This window comes from Eretmochelys imbricata, chromosome 15 (assembly GCF_965152235.1).
Source record: "Eretmochelys imbricata isolate rEreImb1 chromosome 15, rEreImb1.hap1, whole genome shotgun sequence".
In the NCBI taxonomy this organism is placed as follows: Eukaryota; Metazoa; Chordata; order Testudines; family Cheloniidae; genus Eretmochelys; species Eretmochelys imbricata.
The window spans coordinates 13,334,863-13,351,029 of NC_135586.1; the positions used below are offsets into that span (position 1 = coordinate 13,334,863).

General features: G+C 48.0%; 1 protein-coding gene across 1 annotated transcript; it reads right to left on the reverse strand.

Moving 5' to 3' along the window:
* Positions 1-698: 698 nt before the first annotated feature.
* LOC144275806 (glutathione S-transferase theta-1-like) lies at positions 699-15,901 on the reverse strand. The gene is made up of 5 exons (XM_077835348.1): positions 15,790-15,901; positions 4,840-4,927; positions 3,930-4,080; positions 2,004-2,180; positions 699-899 (listed from the first exon to the last, which is right to left on the reverse strand). The coding sequence occupies exons 1-5, from the start codon at positions 15,899-15,901 to the stop codon at positions 699-701; spliced, it is 729 nt and encodes a 242-aa protein (XP_077691474.1).
* Positions 15,902-16,167: the final 266 nt, after the last annotated feature.

Sequence of the window (16,167 nt, forward strand, 5' to 3'; positions counted from 1 at the left end):
TATTTGGAGCATTTCAGTTACTGGAAAGTATCCTTCTGCACACCCCAAAGTCAGAGCAGGTAAGCCAATGAAAAATAAAGTAATCCATAATTAAATCTACCTCAGTCCCCTAGCATCCCCTTAAGTTTACCGCAATCACTGAAGGCTTATATTTCAGACTTTTAGGTCCTCTGAAAGAGTCACAAGAATCTCAATGAGAGGAAATCACTGGATTTGCTGCCCTTTTATTTATCACACATATGATTGTTACATACTACTATGAAAAAGCTTTAGGGCTCTGAGCACAAGGGAGCTCTCAGGTTGAATTAGAGTTGGAAACAATCTCCATAGTTTTTGTTTATTTTGATACACACAGGTTGCTAGGATTCCTGCTCTGCATTTTCTAGGAGGAATAGGGATTGCTGTTAAACTAGTCTATCTGCAAGAGTCTTCTGAGCAATTTGGTCTGGAGTCACTTCAAGGCAGTAATCAATGAACCCACCCCTTTTACAGAGCCATTTTTTGGAGTTACAGCTACACTTTAAGACTCTTCCTCACTTCTTGTAGCTGAGCAGAGAGAGATGGGCTGTGGAAGTGTTTCATTTCCTATATGATGTGGAGTTCTTCCCTCACAGCCTAAGACCAGCCACACATGGAGCTAGGAGGCCAGAAGATGCAAAAGAAATAAATGTACTGTTACAATTTTTTAAATAAACGTTTCAGGCCACCATCTTCAGCAGCCTAGGTTTCATTTGCTCTTTTAGTTGTGGCTCAATCAGCATGTTATTCAAATCCTGGAAATTCAGGATCACCTTATGTGCTTCCTGGAAAAGCTCGTTCCCCACAGCTTTCTCCACTCGATTGCACCACTCAACCAGTTTGGGCATGTCCTCAAAGATATTATAACCAATTGCTATGAGCTGCAGAGAGAGACATAGCTGCGAAACACTTGGGTGAGACTTCGATAAGGAAATTCACCACTTACACAGCAGAATCCATTCTTGGCGAGTGCAGGAGTGCAGGAGGTGTCACTGACTTGGATTTACTTGTGATTGCCACAGGTAGGAAAAGAAGTCAGCAAGGGTGTCACTAAAAGCTGGAGGATGACACCCTCAGTCTTTTCTCTCACCTGCAATAAGAAGCACCTGACCTGGATTTCTGTGCCCATCCCCCCAGGTTAATGACAGCTGCTTTATGATCAAAGGGGACTGGAACTATGTTCCGCCACAGTGCTACAAGTCGAGTAGTCTGGGCTGGATTTTCAGGCGCTGTGATTCATCTGCTCACCATATGCAGGGGGGCAGACTGAAAATATAATAAATGTATCAGATGACACAGTAACATGCATCTTTTCCAAGATTAACAAATTCAGACACCAGTGTTTTTCCCACTTTCGACCTGCAGATGGTATGACTGAGCTTGTCCACATCACAGTGACTAACTCCAGAGACAGTCAGCGCTGCTACTTGTGTCATCCAAAGGGGGAGAATGGGAGGATGTCACTGCCAGCCTGGAAGTGAGCTTCTGACCTATCCTAAGTGTGATCCATTTAATATTTAGAAACGACCCATCCAGAAATCTGAGCTGCTGGAGAAGTTTCTGGTTAGTGTTTTGTAGGCAACGTACAGGGAAGCCATTGCCTTGTGGAGGAAATAGTCACATGGGATCCCTCTCCCTCTGTCCCCATGCCAGGGCATTCCTGAGCATTTGTTCTCCCTTAGGAGAATGATATTACCGTTTGGATCTTGCATTAGGAGAATTAAGAAGCTGCAACTATGGATGAAATCCTGAGGGGGTGGGTCAGGCAAACGGGAAGAGAAACAGCTGTGAGAACCTCATTCAGTCTGTGCTCAGCATGCACCTGCTTCACTAGGTGTCTGACGTCCTTGCACATACTTTGCTCCCCATCTCTCTCCTGTGCTGATAGGGTACAGAGCACACCCATTTGGAAGTGGTATAGCATGCTGTCCAGTGGCCAAGCAGTTCAGACAGCGCTGCTTTCCTCATCCTTCTCCAGCCCTTACCTGCATGAGCTCCGTAACTGCCACCAGGTCTGCCAGAAAAATCTTGTTGCCTACAAGGAAGGGTTTGTCCTGCAGGAACTTCTGCTCTAACTGCTTCAGGGGAATGGCCAGGTACTCTAAAGTTTCCTGCAGCTTCTCTTCAGGAGCTGTCTGGTCCATGTATAAAGGAAACACCACCTGTGTGGGGAAGAGGGTATAGACTTAGCCTTCATACATCTACACACACTTGATCCTGTTTAGTAATTGTGAAAAAGGTAAGCTCAGTGATCATCATGCTGCAGCCAGTGCCACAGTAACGAACAACAGTGGTGCTGTTTGTGTGGATAATACACAGACGGGAAGTCTAGACTCATACAGAGATCAAGTCCCTCATCTTAAATTAGAAGATGATCACTTGTCCTCCAAAATGTTTACAGTTAGGGAAGTAATGCTCAAAGGAGAAAGCAGAATAAAAATTCTCAATAATTCACAGCCTTAGGGGGCTGACAGCATATGATTTCTGCCCAAGATGGTGGATGGGGGGAGGGATAGCTCATGGGGGGAGGGATAGCTCAGTGGTTTGAGCATTGGCCTGCTAAACCCAGGGTTGTGAGTTCAATCCTTGAGGGGTCCATTTGGTATCTGGGGCAAAAATTGGGGATTAGTCCTGCTTTGAGCAGGGGGTTGGACTAGATGACCTCCTGAGGTCCCTTCCAACCCTGATATTCTATGATCTCTCTCAAGATCTGTTTATTTGCAGGTATTGGAACTGGCAGGGCTGCAGGGGAGGAGAAGGGGAACTACGGTCAAAGAATAGGATAGGAAGGCTGGTCTAGTGATTAGGGCACTAACCTGCGTGCTTCGGTAGGCCTGGGTTCAGTGCCCTGCTCTGACACAGACTTCCTGAATCACTTGCACAGGTCTCTCTGTGCCTCAGTTCCACATCTGTAAAATGGGGATAACAGCACTGTTCTACTTCATAGGGGGTTGGGAGGATGAATACATGAAAGACTGGGAAGTGCTCAGATACTACAGTAATGGGGGTTGTCGCAGTTTCAGGGAAACTGCACCTGTATTCCCCCCACCGTTGTCCCTCAAGGGCACACACGTAAGGTTTCCGGCTCTCACCATCTACTCTCTTGCTCAGAAACCTGCGTCTCGTTGCCTCTGGACCAGGGTTTTAAGGCTGCACAGCTACCTGTCTTATGCTGTGATTTCCCCAGCAAACCAATCTACCTAAAGGCCACTGCCTGTGTTTTGCTTTGCTTTCTCTCTCAGGGCTATGACCAATGTACTGCCAGCAGTTACAAGTTATTATACAGCTCTTTCTAAGCAAGCACATTTATTCTTAAGGTAAAATCATTACAGAGAAAACATGTATAAAACAAAAGTTCCTATACATGTGCTCAAAACTTACCAGAGGTCACCAATCAGTCACTTAGTAGGCCATAGTCTTTCCAACCCTTTTGTAAAGGTCGAGGTCCTTGGACAGAAGGTCCTGTCCATATTCTGGATCAGAATGAAGGCCCTGAGTCAGTTTAACCACAGCCTTTTTATGCCAAAAGCCCTCTCTTTATGTCTGTTAGTCTCTGGAAAATCCAGTTTGGACCAGTAGATGTGCGCTTCCCCAGGGGTAGTGCCTCTCTGGAGGTGTTTACAACCTCAGTGATTCACTTTTTTCACTCTCCTGCACATTTCTGATTCCTAGAGGAGCTGTGGTAACCCTTCCCCCTGGAATTGCATACAATCCCTGGCCACAGTAGCACACAAACTTACAACAATATGTTCCCCCAAAGATACTGGATGTGGTTGCAGTATCTGTCACAGGGGCCATAGAAAGTACCAAAGGTAGATAGCATTAGGTTCTGGAGCACAATTCTCCACCATGGGAAATTCAGCAGCTGCTGACTCACACGAGGTCCAGCTTTGGATATTTAAATCTCTTACCTTGAGCCAGAAAATCTTTAAAACACTTGGCCGGATGGCAGAATGTTGCCAGGCCAGGTATTCATCTACCCAGGCTCGTTTCTTCATATCCAATGGGTACCAGTGGTCAGGGGTTTTATACTTCTGACTCAGGTAGGCAAGAATTGCAGGGCTGTCCAAGTATAAAGAGAAGAAGATAGGCAGGTGAGTTAAGGTGAAAGAAAGTTTTCATCTGCATCCCTTTCCTCTTCATTTCTTCATGTTACTTGCATTATAAAGCATAGGAATGGAGAATGGTAGAAGGGGACATCCAGGAAAAAGGGAAAGTTAATAGAGATAAAAAAATTGAAGTGGGGAAACAGGAGGACGAAATAAAGAATTTGAGAGTTCTGAGTTTGTTATTCCCCTCTAGTGAGCTATATTTGCTTTAAACACCTGAGCAACATTTATTAATGTAATTCTGCTGGGATGATGGGAGACAAGAAAGATTGGAATTCTGGGGACAGAGATTTAGGGAAGAAGGGTGACAGGAAGCAGGAAAAGTGATCTTGAATTGAGGAACAAGTGGAGCACCAAGGCCAGTATATTGCAAGAAATCCACCTATGGCATCACATTCCTAATGGTTCCACTTGTGGGGAAAAACAGAGATAACTTTATTCTAAAGACTGCATCACTCTCCAAACAGACAGACAGGCCTTGATGAGATTCCAAGCTGGGTCCCCATGGAACATTCAGCCAGATTGCAGTGGCACTGAGAAGAGCAATCTCAAAACAGCAGAGAACTCTTATCATCCACTTTTCCTTGCCTGCTTCAGGCCAAAACCATCATCCTACAATGGATTGCAGCTGACAGATGTGCAGCCTCAGAAGGATTAAAATGATGAATAACGGGATAAGAAAGAGAAGTGTGTACTTCTATGGAATTCTTACCTTTCTGCTAAGGTGAAATCTCCATCCTTCAGTGCTGGCGCTTTCCTTAGGACGTTCACCTTGCCAAATCCGTCACTGTGCTGTTGCCCTGGAAACAGTGAGAAAAAACTCACCAGTTATGAGACTGGTAGCTGGACCAATGGAAGCTAAAGTGAAAGGAGCTCCCAGCTCGGACTGGACTCTGCCCACAAGGATGTCCTGCCATCATTTTATGATGCTTATAGGAACCTTTGTGATATACAACTAGAGTTTTTCCCATATCATGTATTTGTTTGAAAAAAGGGACTATATCGGAGAGAGACAAAAGACCTTGCCCAGATTTGACAGTCACCTGGAGCAGGGTATTTGCTGTTGCACGAGGATTCAACCACTGATCTCTGTCACTGGGAATGGCAATTGTGCAACTTGCTGAAGCGTTACTCACAAATGTCCACTATGCAGTAGAAAGCGAGTGTGCCAAGGTCTTAGAGGCAGGGAAAGAAGAGGGAGATTTGAATAAAGGCAACTGAACATCTTAAATATATTTTCATATTTGTGAAGGAAATAGGCATGGCCTGGAAGAAACACATTTGTGCACAGAGCATTATAATGAGTCAGATGGTCACTAACCCCCCACTCTTCCTCACAGGGAAAGTCAAAGCTAAACCATTTTCTTGCAGCTCATGAAGGAGACCAACACCAGCTAGGACGGAATAAAGAAAGGAGCTTGAAGACTGTGGGTCAATAGAGATCACTGCAGTGGATGAATATCAACTGTAGACAGCCCAGCTGTGGGAGCAAAGTCTCCGCTCCAGTTTGCTAGGCTCTGAACAGCGGAGGACACTGAGCGCTCACATGAAAAGAAGATGCTGTCAGCAGAATCTGCTCCCCGGGGAGAGGAGTGGCTGAGGAAGTTTCCAGAGCCCTGACTAGGAAGAGTATGACATGGATGTCAATGACACAGCAGTCAGCTTGTTGCTGCATAAACAGTCACAGAAAATGATTCATCTGCAAACAAGGGTTCTGCGGCTCTGGAATAGCAGAGAGGCTGGAGGTCAGAGTGGATGAGCATTGACCTAGTTATGGAGAGGGAAGCTTACACAGCATTTCCCTGCACTGTTCCTGGCTTGAGGACGCTGATATTAGTGCATCCCTTTCAGGAGACCTCGTGAAATAATTTCTTCTTCCCTCTCTCATAGGAGAGTTAAATTCCACAACCACGCTGTTCCAACTGGCAGATGTTAACAGAGTTTGTTATCTAATCAGGTCTTCAGCTTCTTTGGAAACGGGACCGACACAGCAAAGCATAAAAGTGGGGTTTGCGCTTTACTTCGGAATGATCTAGAAAATATATCTCAGAGTTTGATTTTGGTTTTAACTGTTCCACCCTTTCTCCCTGCCCTCACTTCATATTACACGAGAAATCTTGGATTCTCACTTTTCTGGCTTTGCTGGAGTACCTTGGCAAGAACCTGGGGGCCCAAATAGGGATGACACATGAAATGGTAACCTGAGCTGTAACTTCTACCTGCCCTCTAGATGCTGATTAGGTGGTAGACTGAGTGGGGGAGGGAAAACTGGTTGCATAAGTTGCAGCCTCATGTGACTTTAGTGACCAGACCCGCCACAGATCTTGCTAGGCCCTCCTAGAACTACAGAGAGAATGAGGGTCTGGTAAGCAGGGCCGGTGCAAGGATATTTTGCGCCCTAGGCGAAACTTCCATCTTGCGCCCCCTGCTGATCCCCCACTTCCCCCTCAAAACCTAGCCCAGCACACAAAGAGCCCCCCCAGCCAGGCACACAGCCCTCCCTTCACAGCACTCAGCCAGACACGCAGCCCCCCTTGACTCCCCTCTGCCTTCTCCCCCCCGGCACACAGCATCCCCCCTCCGCCTTCTCCCCCCTGCACACAGCACCCCCCCGGCACACAGCACGCCTCCCCCAGCCCTGCCCGGCCCATGGCTGAGTCCTGCTACTGTCTCCAGAGTGTGGCACGCAGCCCCCTCTGGCCCAGCTCACCCAAGCCTCAGCCTGACCATGCCACGGGATCCTGCCCCCCGCTCCAGAGCTTGGCATACATTCCCCCCCCACATCTCCCCCCCAGCCCGGCCAGCCACGCCACGCTGCCCCTCCCCCCAGAGCCTGGCACACAGATTCCCCCCCACCCTGAGCCCCCAGCACCAGCAGGCCCCTGCCTCCCCCCACAGGGCAGAGCTTCCCAGGAAGCACATGGAGCCCCCTTCCCGGCAGCCCGAATCTTCCCCCTCACTCCGCCCCCACAGCCCGGGTGCCCAGCCCTCCCGCCCCGCCGCCTGCCTCACCTCCTCGGGTCCGGGGGAGCCTGGGCTGGGCACGGGATGGCATCTGCAAGGGGAGAGGCGGGGGAGAGCGATCAGCGTGTGTGGGGGGGTGACACCAAGCTCAGCCCTCCCCCCTCCACCCAGCCACCTCCCACCTGCGAGCTCGTCACTGCTCATCCTGCCGGAGCCCCTTTTGGCGCCCCCAAATCTTGGTGCCCTAGGCGACCACCTAGTGGTTACACCGGCCCTGCTGGTAAGGTAAAAAATAAGGAGAAAAAACACACGCCTTCTGTTTGTAGGGAGGATAAAGTTTCTGGGGCTGTCTTTGTACATCATAAAGAACCAGTAAAGGCCGCAATCCTTTCTGTTGCTCTTGTTTTGCAGTTTATCTTTAAAGAAACTGAAACATGCCCGTTTAAATTATTGGCAGGGAGAGTCAGTGTTCTGAGTTCCTGGATGGTCACCTGGGCACAGACAGCCCATCTGTTTGTTTATTTTATATTTCTACTTAGTGGGACATTAAGGTCTCTGTTTCACATCTGGCTCAGGTCAGTAATGGCTGATAGTTATCATCGGATGGCTGTTCATTGGCCAAGATTCCTTATTCTAGTTCTTAGTGCAGAATTCCTTACATTACAGTAATCACCAATATCATTGGCACCCTCTGTGGGAGGCCAAGGGCTGAATGGCCATGGAAACTGAAATCCCCTATAATCCCTGGAGGTGACCTTGTTAGCACAGAGGCAGAGTGGTGAGGTCTGCGGTGTTGCTGCTGTCCCTGTTCTGAGCAGAGTGGGTTGCTTTTGGGGCTCTCAGTCTGGCACCTTTCACCAGCTCTCCGTATTCACTAAGTTAAATAAAATTCAGGTGACATTCCAAACAAAAAGGGGGCGGGGGGAACAGGCCAGAAGGCAAAGTACAAAGAGGAGGCTCGTTATCTCCAATATTTACAGTATGGAAATGCTGAAGCAAATTCATTCCTAGTTTACTGACATCCAAGGAGTTGCTCCATGGATGCGCTTGGCCTTGTATACTTGGATGGGTTCTGATTGCCAGCGGTCATGGTATACACAGCTCTGTTAACAGAGTGAGCTCTTGGCAAAGTTAGGCTTGGTTTTTGGATCCTGTAGCAGATGGAGCAGGCTATTGGGAATTGTCTTCATGGGTATGTGTAGCAAGGTGAGGACTCACCGGTGTGGCGCCTCCTGCTAGTCTAGGGAATTAGCTCTTTTCCAGCTTACGGAGCACCCTCTGCAGGACAGTGTCTCACCTGCCGCTGGCCCCGCGTCCCTCCCAGACCCTGGTGCCCTTTACCTTGGGGTGCTGCCCCCTGTCAGTGCTCCCACACTCTGGGTCTCCCCTCCCAGGGGAACCCCCAACCCTCTAAACCCACCTTGCCTCAGTGGCTACTGCCAGTCATCATCTAGCCCCCACTCACTGGGGCAGACTGCAGTCTGTAATGGGCACTCATCATTGGCAAGGGGTTAGGACCTGATGCCTTTGCCTATTCCCAGGCTGCCCCTCTGCAGCCCCAGTACCTTTCTGGGCCTTTACCAAGGCCTGCAGCCTGGGGGTTTACCAGGCTGGAGCTCCCCAGCTCCCTTTGCCCTTCCCCAGCACTGTTCCACTTCAGGTACCTGCTCTCAGGCAGCTAGCCCTTCTCACTCTGGGGCTAGAGTGAAACTCTCCTGCTTCTGGCCCACAGCCCTCTTATAGGGCCAGTTGTGGCCTGGTCGGGGCGTGGACCCAGCTATGGCCACTTCCCCCAGTCAGCCTAGGTTTGCTTCTTTCAGTCTTTTTCCCCAGCTGCAGCCCTCTCCAGGGCTGCTTTAACTCCTTCAGGGCCAGAGCGGGGTGACTACCCCACTACAGTATGTCTATGGTACAATTAGACACCAGCACTGAGCCAGTACCAGCTGATTCAGGTTCGCAGGACTCGGGGTGAGGGGCTGTTTAATTGCGGTGTGGATGTTAGGGCTGAGGTTCTAGATCCCGGGCTCCAGCCCAAGCCCGAAAATCTATGCACAATTAAACAGCCCCTTAGCCCGAGCCCCATTAGCCCAAATCAGCTGGCACAGGCCAGCTGTGGGTGTCTAATTGCTGTGTAGATATATCTCCATGAGGCTATAGTTGTTGTCCATGTTAATGAGACAAAAGATCCCTGTACCCGAAGGTGAGGATTCTGTATGTGGGAATCTGTGTGGGCGTCCTGCACAGTAGCTTTATCGCTGTGTTAGGTTAAAGGGAAACTGCTTCCATGTTGCACAGCCCAACAGTCTAAAAGTTCACGAGGTAACAAACACAAGCAAATACACTGTGAAATCCTATATGCTAGGCTGTTAGTTATCACTGGCATCTGAACCTACTGCAGGAGGCAGCCAGCAAGTGGGGAGTGAGGGTGTCCTTTGTGGCACTGGGCAACAGGAGAATTCCATGCAAGGGACTCTGTACCAACTTCCAACCTGCTTTAATAATTTATCAGGCCCATAAAGGACACTAATTGTGTGTTCTTAATAGGCTGTTCCATTTTTGAAGTAGCTTGGGAACTGGTTCTCAGTTTCTTACATGGAGCTCTCATGATGCCATGATGTCATAAATGAGAAATGACACCTTATTGGCTTGTTTCAGAGTAACAGCCGTGTTAGTCTGTATTCGCAAAAAGAAAAGGAGTACTTGTGGCACCTTAGAGACTAACCAATTTATTTGAGCGTGAGCTACAGCTCACTTCATCGGATGCATACCGTGGAAACTGCAGCAGACTTTACATATACACAGAGAATATGAAACAATACCTCCTCCCACCCCACTGTCCTGCTGGTAATAGCTTATCTAAAGTGATCATCAGGTTAGGCCATTTCCAGCACAAATCCAGGTTTTCTCACCCTCCACCCCCCCACACAAATTCACTCTCCTGCTGGTGATAGCCCATCCAAAGTGACAACTCTTTACACAATGTGCATGATAATCAATTTGGGCCATTTCTTGCACAAACCTGGATTTGTGCAGGAAATGGCCCAAATTGATTATCATGCACATTGTGTAAAGAGTTGTCACTTTGGATGGGCTATCACCAGCAGGAGAGTGAATTTGTGTGGGGGGGTGGAGGGTGAGAAAACCTGGATTTGTGCTGGAAATGGCCTAACCTGATGATCACTTTAGATAAGCTATTACCAGCAGGACAGTGGGGTGGGAGGAGGTATTGTTTCATATTCTCTGTGTATATGTAAAGTCTGCTGCAGTTTCCACGGTATGCATCCAATGAAGTGAGCTGTAGCTCACGAAAGCTCATGCTCAAATAAATTGGTTAGTCTCTAAGGTGCCACAAGTACTCCTTTTCTTTTTGCTTATTGGCTTGGTGTCACACAATGGCCTTTCATACACAATACAGCCATGCTGAGAATTCTGCCACAGGGCTGTGCATTGCGCCATTCAGGTTTACAGGGAAAGCATTTCATGCCAACACTGGTTTCAAGTTACTTTGACAGGATTATGGGTTTATGTATTATGATCATGGCTGTGACTGATTTCTATATTCTGTGTACACCTGAGCAGAAGCGATGCAAGGTGTTTGTCAGTGTTGGGGATGGGAGGTTCATCCTTTATTAAAAAAAAAAAAAAAAAAAAAAGAAGTTAGAGGTCAGGAATTTGGAGGATGGGTGGAGAGAACAAAACGTAACAGAGAGGGGAGTGAGACCAGTGAGCTCTGAATTCTCTCACACAACATAGATGCATAAGAGGGTCCATTTTACATTGACCGTGCTGAAAAGAATAGCCAGTTGCCTTGGGTAGGCTGTCATTCATAGAGGAAGGGCAAAGCTGTGAGAGGGTGAGCCAGTGTGATGTGGCTCACACAGACGATTTTCTTTAGACTTGACCAAGTGCTGCATGCAGGCTGCTGAAAGCAAAGGGAAATTAGTGCATTGAGCACACAGGGCTTAGTAACTAAGCCTCCTGCGGCTGGGCAGGCAGAAACACTGGGGTGCTACTCCTGGACAAGAAAGAGCTCCTCTAACCACAGAGTAACAGCTTCTTTTAGACATACTTGCCTGGTTAAAAACCAGATAAAAAAACAAACATTTTCTTCCTGTGTTAATATCAGCGTGAACACGGATGGAATTCTGGAATCCAATTTACATTTTCATCACTGGTACTGTTTGTTGATGTTCTGCATTTCACTTAGCTTGGAGGTGGGAAAATAAATTAGCCCAGTTCACTTTCTGGCTTTTGTGCAGTAGCCGAATGCTGCAGTATGTGCATTGAAAACAAGGTGTCAGGATGCCCTTAAGTCTTTTGAACTGAAGAGGTGTTAAAACTTATAGATGCACCTGAAAGGGCATGCTAAGCTCCCTTGGGCAGGTAGCGGCCTTCTCTGACTTATTTAGTCACTTGACTTGAGGGTGGTGACCTGCATCATTTTTCCAGAGGAGAAAAATAGCATATCTAAGTAAAAGCATCATTACCTGTGTCACCCATTACTGCTGCAGGGGAAGGATTGCATTTCTCATACAAATCTCACCAATCAAGTGAAAACCTTTTGTAAAAGTTTTGGCTTCGGGGTGGATGGGGGAGGGGCTGTTCAATGTTCCAAGAAAAGCAGGCATTTACCCTCCTAACACAAACTCTACATTCTGGGTCTAAATTCACTATCCTTTTAATTATCAGCTACTCTGATCTGTGGATAAAGAGGCTGAATAGGAAAAGCGGCACACCAAGCTAAATAGAGAACGCCTTTCTCTGTCAGATCTCCCATTGACTTCAATGGGATTTAGTCTGGAAGTCCTTATTCCACTATCATTAAGGCAGCAAAACTCCCACTGAAGTCAACATCGGCAAGTGACTGACTCCCCATATTCCTAAGAGCATTCTGCGCCAAAAAATTAAAAATTCTGCACCAGAAAATTAAAAATTCTGCACACAATATTTTAAAATTCTGCAAAATCTGTCAAATAAATGTGGAGGCTCTAGCATGGCATTGGGGAGCACAGGCCACTGGCTGCGCAGAGGTGGGAGATCACTGTGCAGCTCCCCCCGGGACACGGACTCAGCAGTGAGGCTGCACCCACCCTGACACAGTGGAAGGACAGGCCCTGCCCCTACATGCCAGGTACACCAGGTATGGGCAGGCAGGCACAGCAAGGCAGGATCCAAGTGTGAAGGGGCTTAGTGTAGGGGGAACCAGGTGTGGGTCGAGACAGTTATGTGTGGGGCAATCTGGGTGTGGACAGCTTAGTGGGGGATCCGGATGCAGGGGAACTTGGATGCACAGGGGCTTGTTGAGAGGTTCTGGGTGCAAAGGTAATGGGACTCTGCGGGGGGGAGGGTCCAGGTGAAGGTAGTTGGGGCTCAGCAGGGAGTCCAGATGCTGAGGGAGTAGGGCAGGGATCCAGGTGCAGCTTTTTGGGGCTCAGTGGTATGGGGATCCTCAAACGGGTGTCTCGTCAGGGTGGTCCAGGTGCCGGGGGAGTGGGGCTCATGTGGGGGGCGGTTCTGAGTGCAGGGGGTGAGGCTTCACAGGAGAGTCTGGGTATGAGGGGGTTTGGATGCATGGGGGCTAGGCAGATGGGGGAGCAGCTCCCTGTACAGGGATCCCTCCCCCTGCAGCTGAGGAGCAATGGGTGCAGGAACCGAGGGGTGGGAGAATTTGCAGAGCTTCCTGCAGCTGGGGGAGAAATCTGGGGGTGGGTTTGACCCAGCCCTGGATGCTATGCAGGGGAAGAGGAAGTCCCATCCTGACTAGCAGCTGAGCCTGGCACAGGGTAGGAGGCACCAGCCATCTCTTCCACAGTCCTGCCCCCGTCCTGCAGTGTTTGACCTCTCTGCTGGCTGCCCTGGGCACCTGAAACATACTGCTGGGGAGGTTCTCATGACTGCTCTTGTGGCTTCCCTTTGCTTCCCCATCAGAAAGTCATTTTTCTGCAGGGAAGCAAATAAATCTGCAGGGGACATAAATTCTGTGCATGCACAGTGGCACAGAATTCCCCCACGAGTACTATAAATACCTTGGACAGATAGACAAAGATGTTGGGCTAAATCTTAAACAACAAACCACCCAAATCAGTACTGAATTCTGAATTGGATACAGAGTCAGTGCTTGCTCAAGTGCCTTGCCAGGATTTTGCAATTAGGCCCCAGTGGGGCTTAAACAGCCTTTTACTTCCTGCTCCCATTTCTTTCAGTATCTGGGTTTAGAGTTCCTTCACAACCCAAATTACTGCTGCTAAGCCTCCTAGCTCTCTCATGCTTGTGTACAGAGTAACTTTCCTGCTGCTGGCTCCTAGGAGCCCTTGTCTGACAAAGTTTGTTGGGCAGAACTGCTGAATCATAAGCTTTTCCCCACTAATTGGTTGACAGCCCCATTACTCACTTGGGGAGGAGTCATTTGGGGCTCTGAGTAAAATGCCTCAGAGGAGAAGCTGGAGAGAAATGAGACTTTGGTCAAAGCAACACACTCCCCCTCCATTACACCAAGCTGTAGAAGACCAAAACCAAAAGAAAAGGAGTACTTGTGGCACCTTAGAGACTAACCAATTTATTTGAGCATGAGCTTTCGTGAGCTACAGCTCACTTCATCAGATGGATACCGTGGAAACTGCCACGGTATGCATCTGATGAAGTGAGCTGTAGCTCACGAAAGCTCATGCTCAAATAAATTGGTTAGTCTCTAAGGTGCCACAAGTACTCCTTTTCTTTTTGCGAATACAGACTAACACGGCTGTTACTCCAAAACCAAAAGGTTGATCAAAAAATAAACCCACACCTCTTTTCTACATAGAGTAACCTCTCATGCAGCAGCATTAACCGCCACACTTGTGAGATAAGCTTCCCTATTCAAAACATGAATAATGCTCAAGAAGGAGTGTGAGGATTCAGGCATGTTTCAGACCAGTTCAGCCCTGGTGGAAGCAGGCATAACTCCCATGGGAGTCAATGAGGATTACATCTACTTATGTTAGGCCTGCATTTAGCTGGCCATGTTTTTGATTAACTCTCCAATGGACATCCCAAGCCTGCCTATTTTCATGGCAGACTGACAGACTTACCATTCATATAAAGCATTATAGTGGCTTGAAATTACAGAAAAGAATACAATAAAATTGATTATGCAAAAGGCTCAGGAGACAGCAGTAGCCATTGGAGGACTGTGGGAAGCTGATTCACAAAGCTTTGACAGCTCCTCATGTGGAATGCATCCGATGAAGTGAGCTGTAGCTCATGAAAGCTTATGCTCAAATAAATTTGTTAGTCTCTAAGGTGCCACAAGTCCTCCTTTTCTTCATGTGGAGTGCAGACCTCAAAGAGAGGGAGCTGGCCAGCACAGAAAACCAGCCAGCTTCCCAAAGGCTGCTTCCCACTGTTGGCCAGCAGCATGTGAGCTCCAGGACTTCTGTGGACTAGTCAGACTTCAGCACTGAAAGGTTTATGTTTCATGCAGCCATGAAGAATTCACCATTTAGATCTGTATGTGCAGGTCAGATGTCCGATATAATGTGTGTATATTGAAGACATATGTAACTTTCAGATACACTTCTGTTCATCTGAGGTTCAGATTATCATGGTTTCTATGTATGATTTTATACTCACTTCCCCATCAACATTGGTATCTCAGGACCTAGTTTATCCACTGACTTTAGAAAGCTCCATGGATGTGCTAAAAATGTTTCCCAGACATGTTGTTGCTTATCCCTGTGGCCAAGATTCTAGCCCTAAGGAGACAACATTCTGCCTAGAGGGAAGAAGAGCTAAAAACAACCTACATTCTTTTGGTCTAGCAGGTACCTCAGAACGTGATCAGTAAAATGGAGGTAGATGCTTACCAAATGCAGAATCTGTGATCACAGATTAGAAATGAAAACTGGGAGACCCTCTGGCACCACAGTGGGGAGCCATTGTGTAATGAGCGAAAACAAGGAAAGATTATATACATTTTCTGCGTCACTATCCAGAACATAAAGAAGGGCAGAAAACCCTACTCAAGGCAATCAGAGTAGGCAGAGATTTCCCCTAATCAGTGAGGAAGAAAAACTGCCTAGGGAGGGGAGCGAGAAGAGAACCTCCCCCCATAATATATCACAACCACCACTGAGTCAGAAAAAGACAGCAGTACAAGATGGAGACCCTGTATAAAACCCATCACCCACCTGTTCCTGGCCACAATGTATTTATACTGGGCAGCATCCATATGGCTTGTCAGGTGTTGAAATGGAAGTGGAAAGGGGGAAGCAGAGTAAAAAGAAACAGAGACGGGGAGTAGAGCACAGAGCCACAGCATGGGGCTTAGGACCCTTGAAGCTGCAAAGCGGATAGGAGGCAAGCTCTAGCAGCATTCGGAGTTGGCATCTGCAATGTCATGCCAGAGTAGTAGCCAGAAACTTAATTCTTACCCGTCTATGACAGTCCCAGCTAAATCCCATCTGGCATTTTGCTCCCCAAAACTGAATCTGCCTCCCAGATTCTCTCGCTCCAGAAAAGGTTCCCAGGGTTTGAGCTTAGCTTTGTTCATCTCCTTCTTGAAGGTCCTTGACTCACAAAGGCTGAAAGCAGGAAGGGATGGGATGCTTCATAACCTGAGGTCTGTTGGGGGTAACTGGGCTCAGTGCCCTGCCTGGGAAGGAAGAAAGGTAAGCAAACACAACCCCAAGGGGGAGCAAAGGGGTTCAGCTCCCTCACTCACCTTTGAGCACCTCCATTTTTTTGGAATGTGAAGGGGCTGTTGTTTTCTTGGCAAAGATGTAGACGGCTCGGCAGGGTGGTGAGAGCAAGTCCAGGTAGAGCTCTAACCCCATCCTACCTGCTGGGCAGAGGGAGCGAAGTGCTGTATGGATGCTGAGATTACCTGTCCTTGGCTGAAGCTGCAGAGAAGGCAGACTGAAGAGAAACTTCTTTCCGTCTCTTAGTTATTGTGTATCATGAGAGCTCCTCTCCTACCGTTCCTCCAGAGGAAAGAGTCAGGGACCAGGCTGAGGTGGCATCTCTCCCTGCCCCACCAGAATGTGAACAATGTACCTTAGCAGCCACCTGTAATGCTGACATTTACATGGAAGAACTGCAT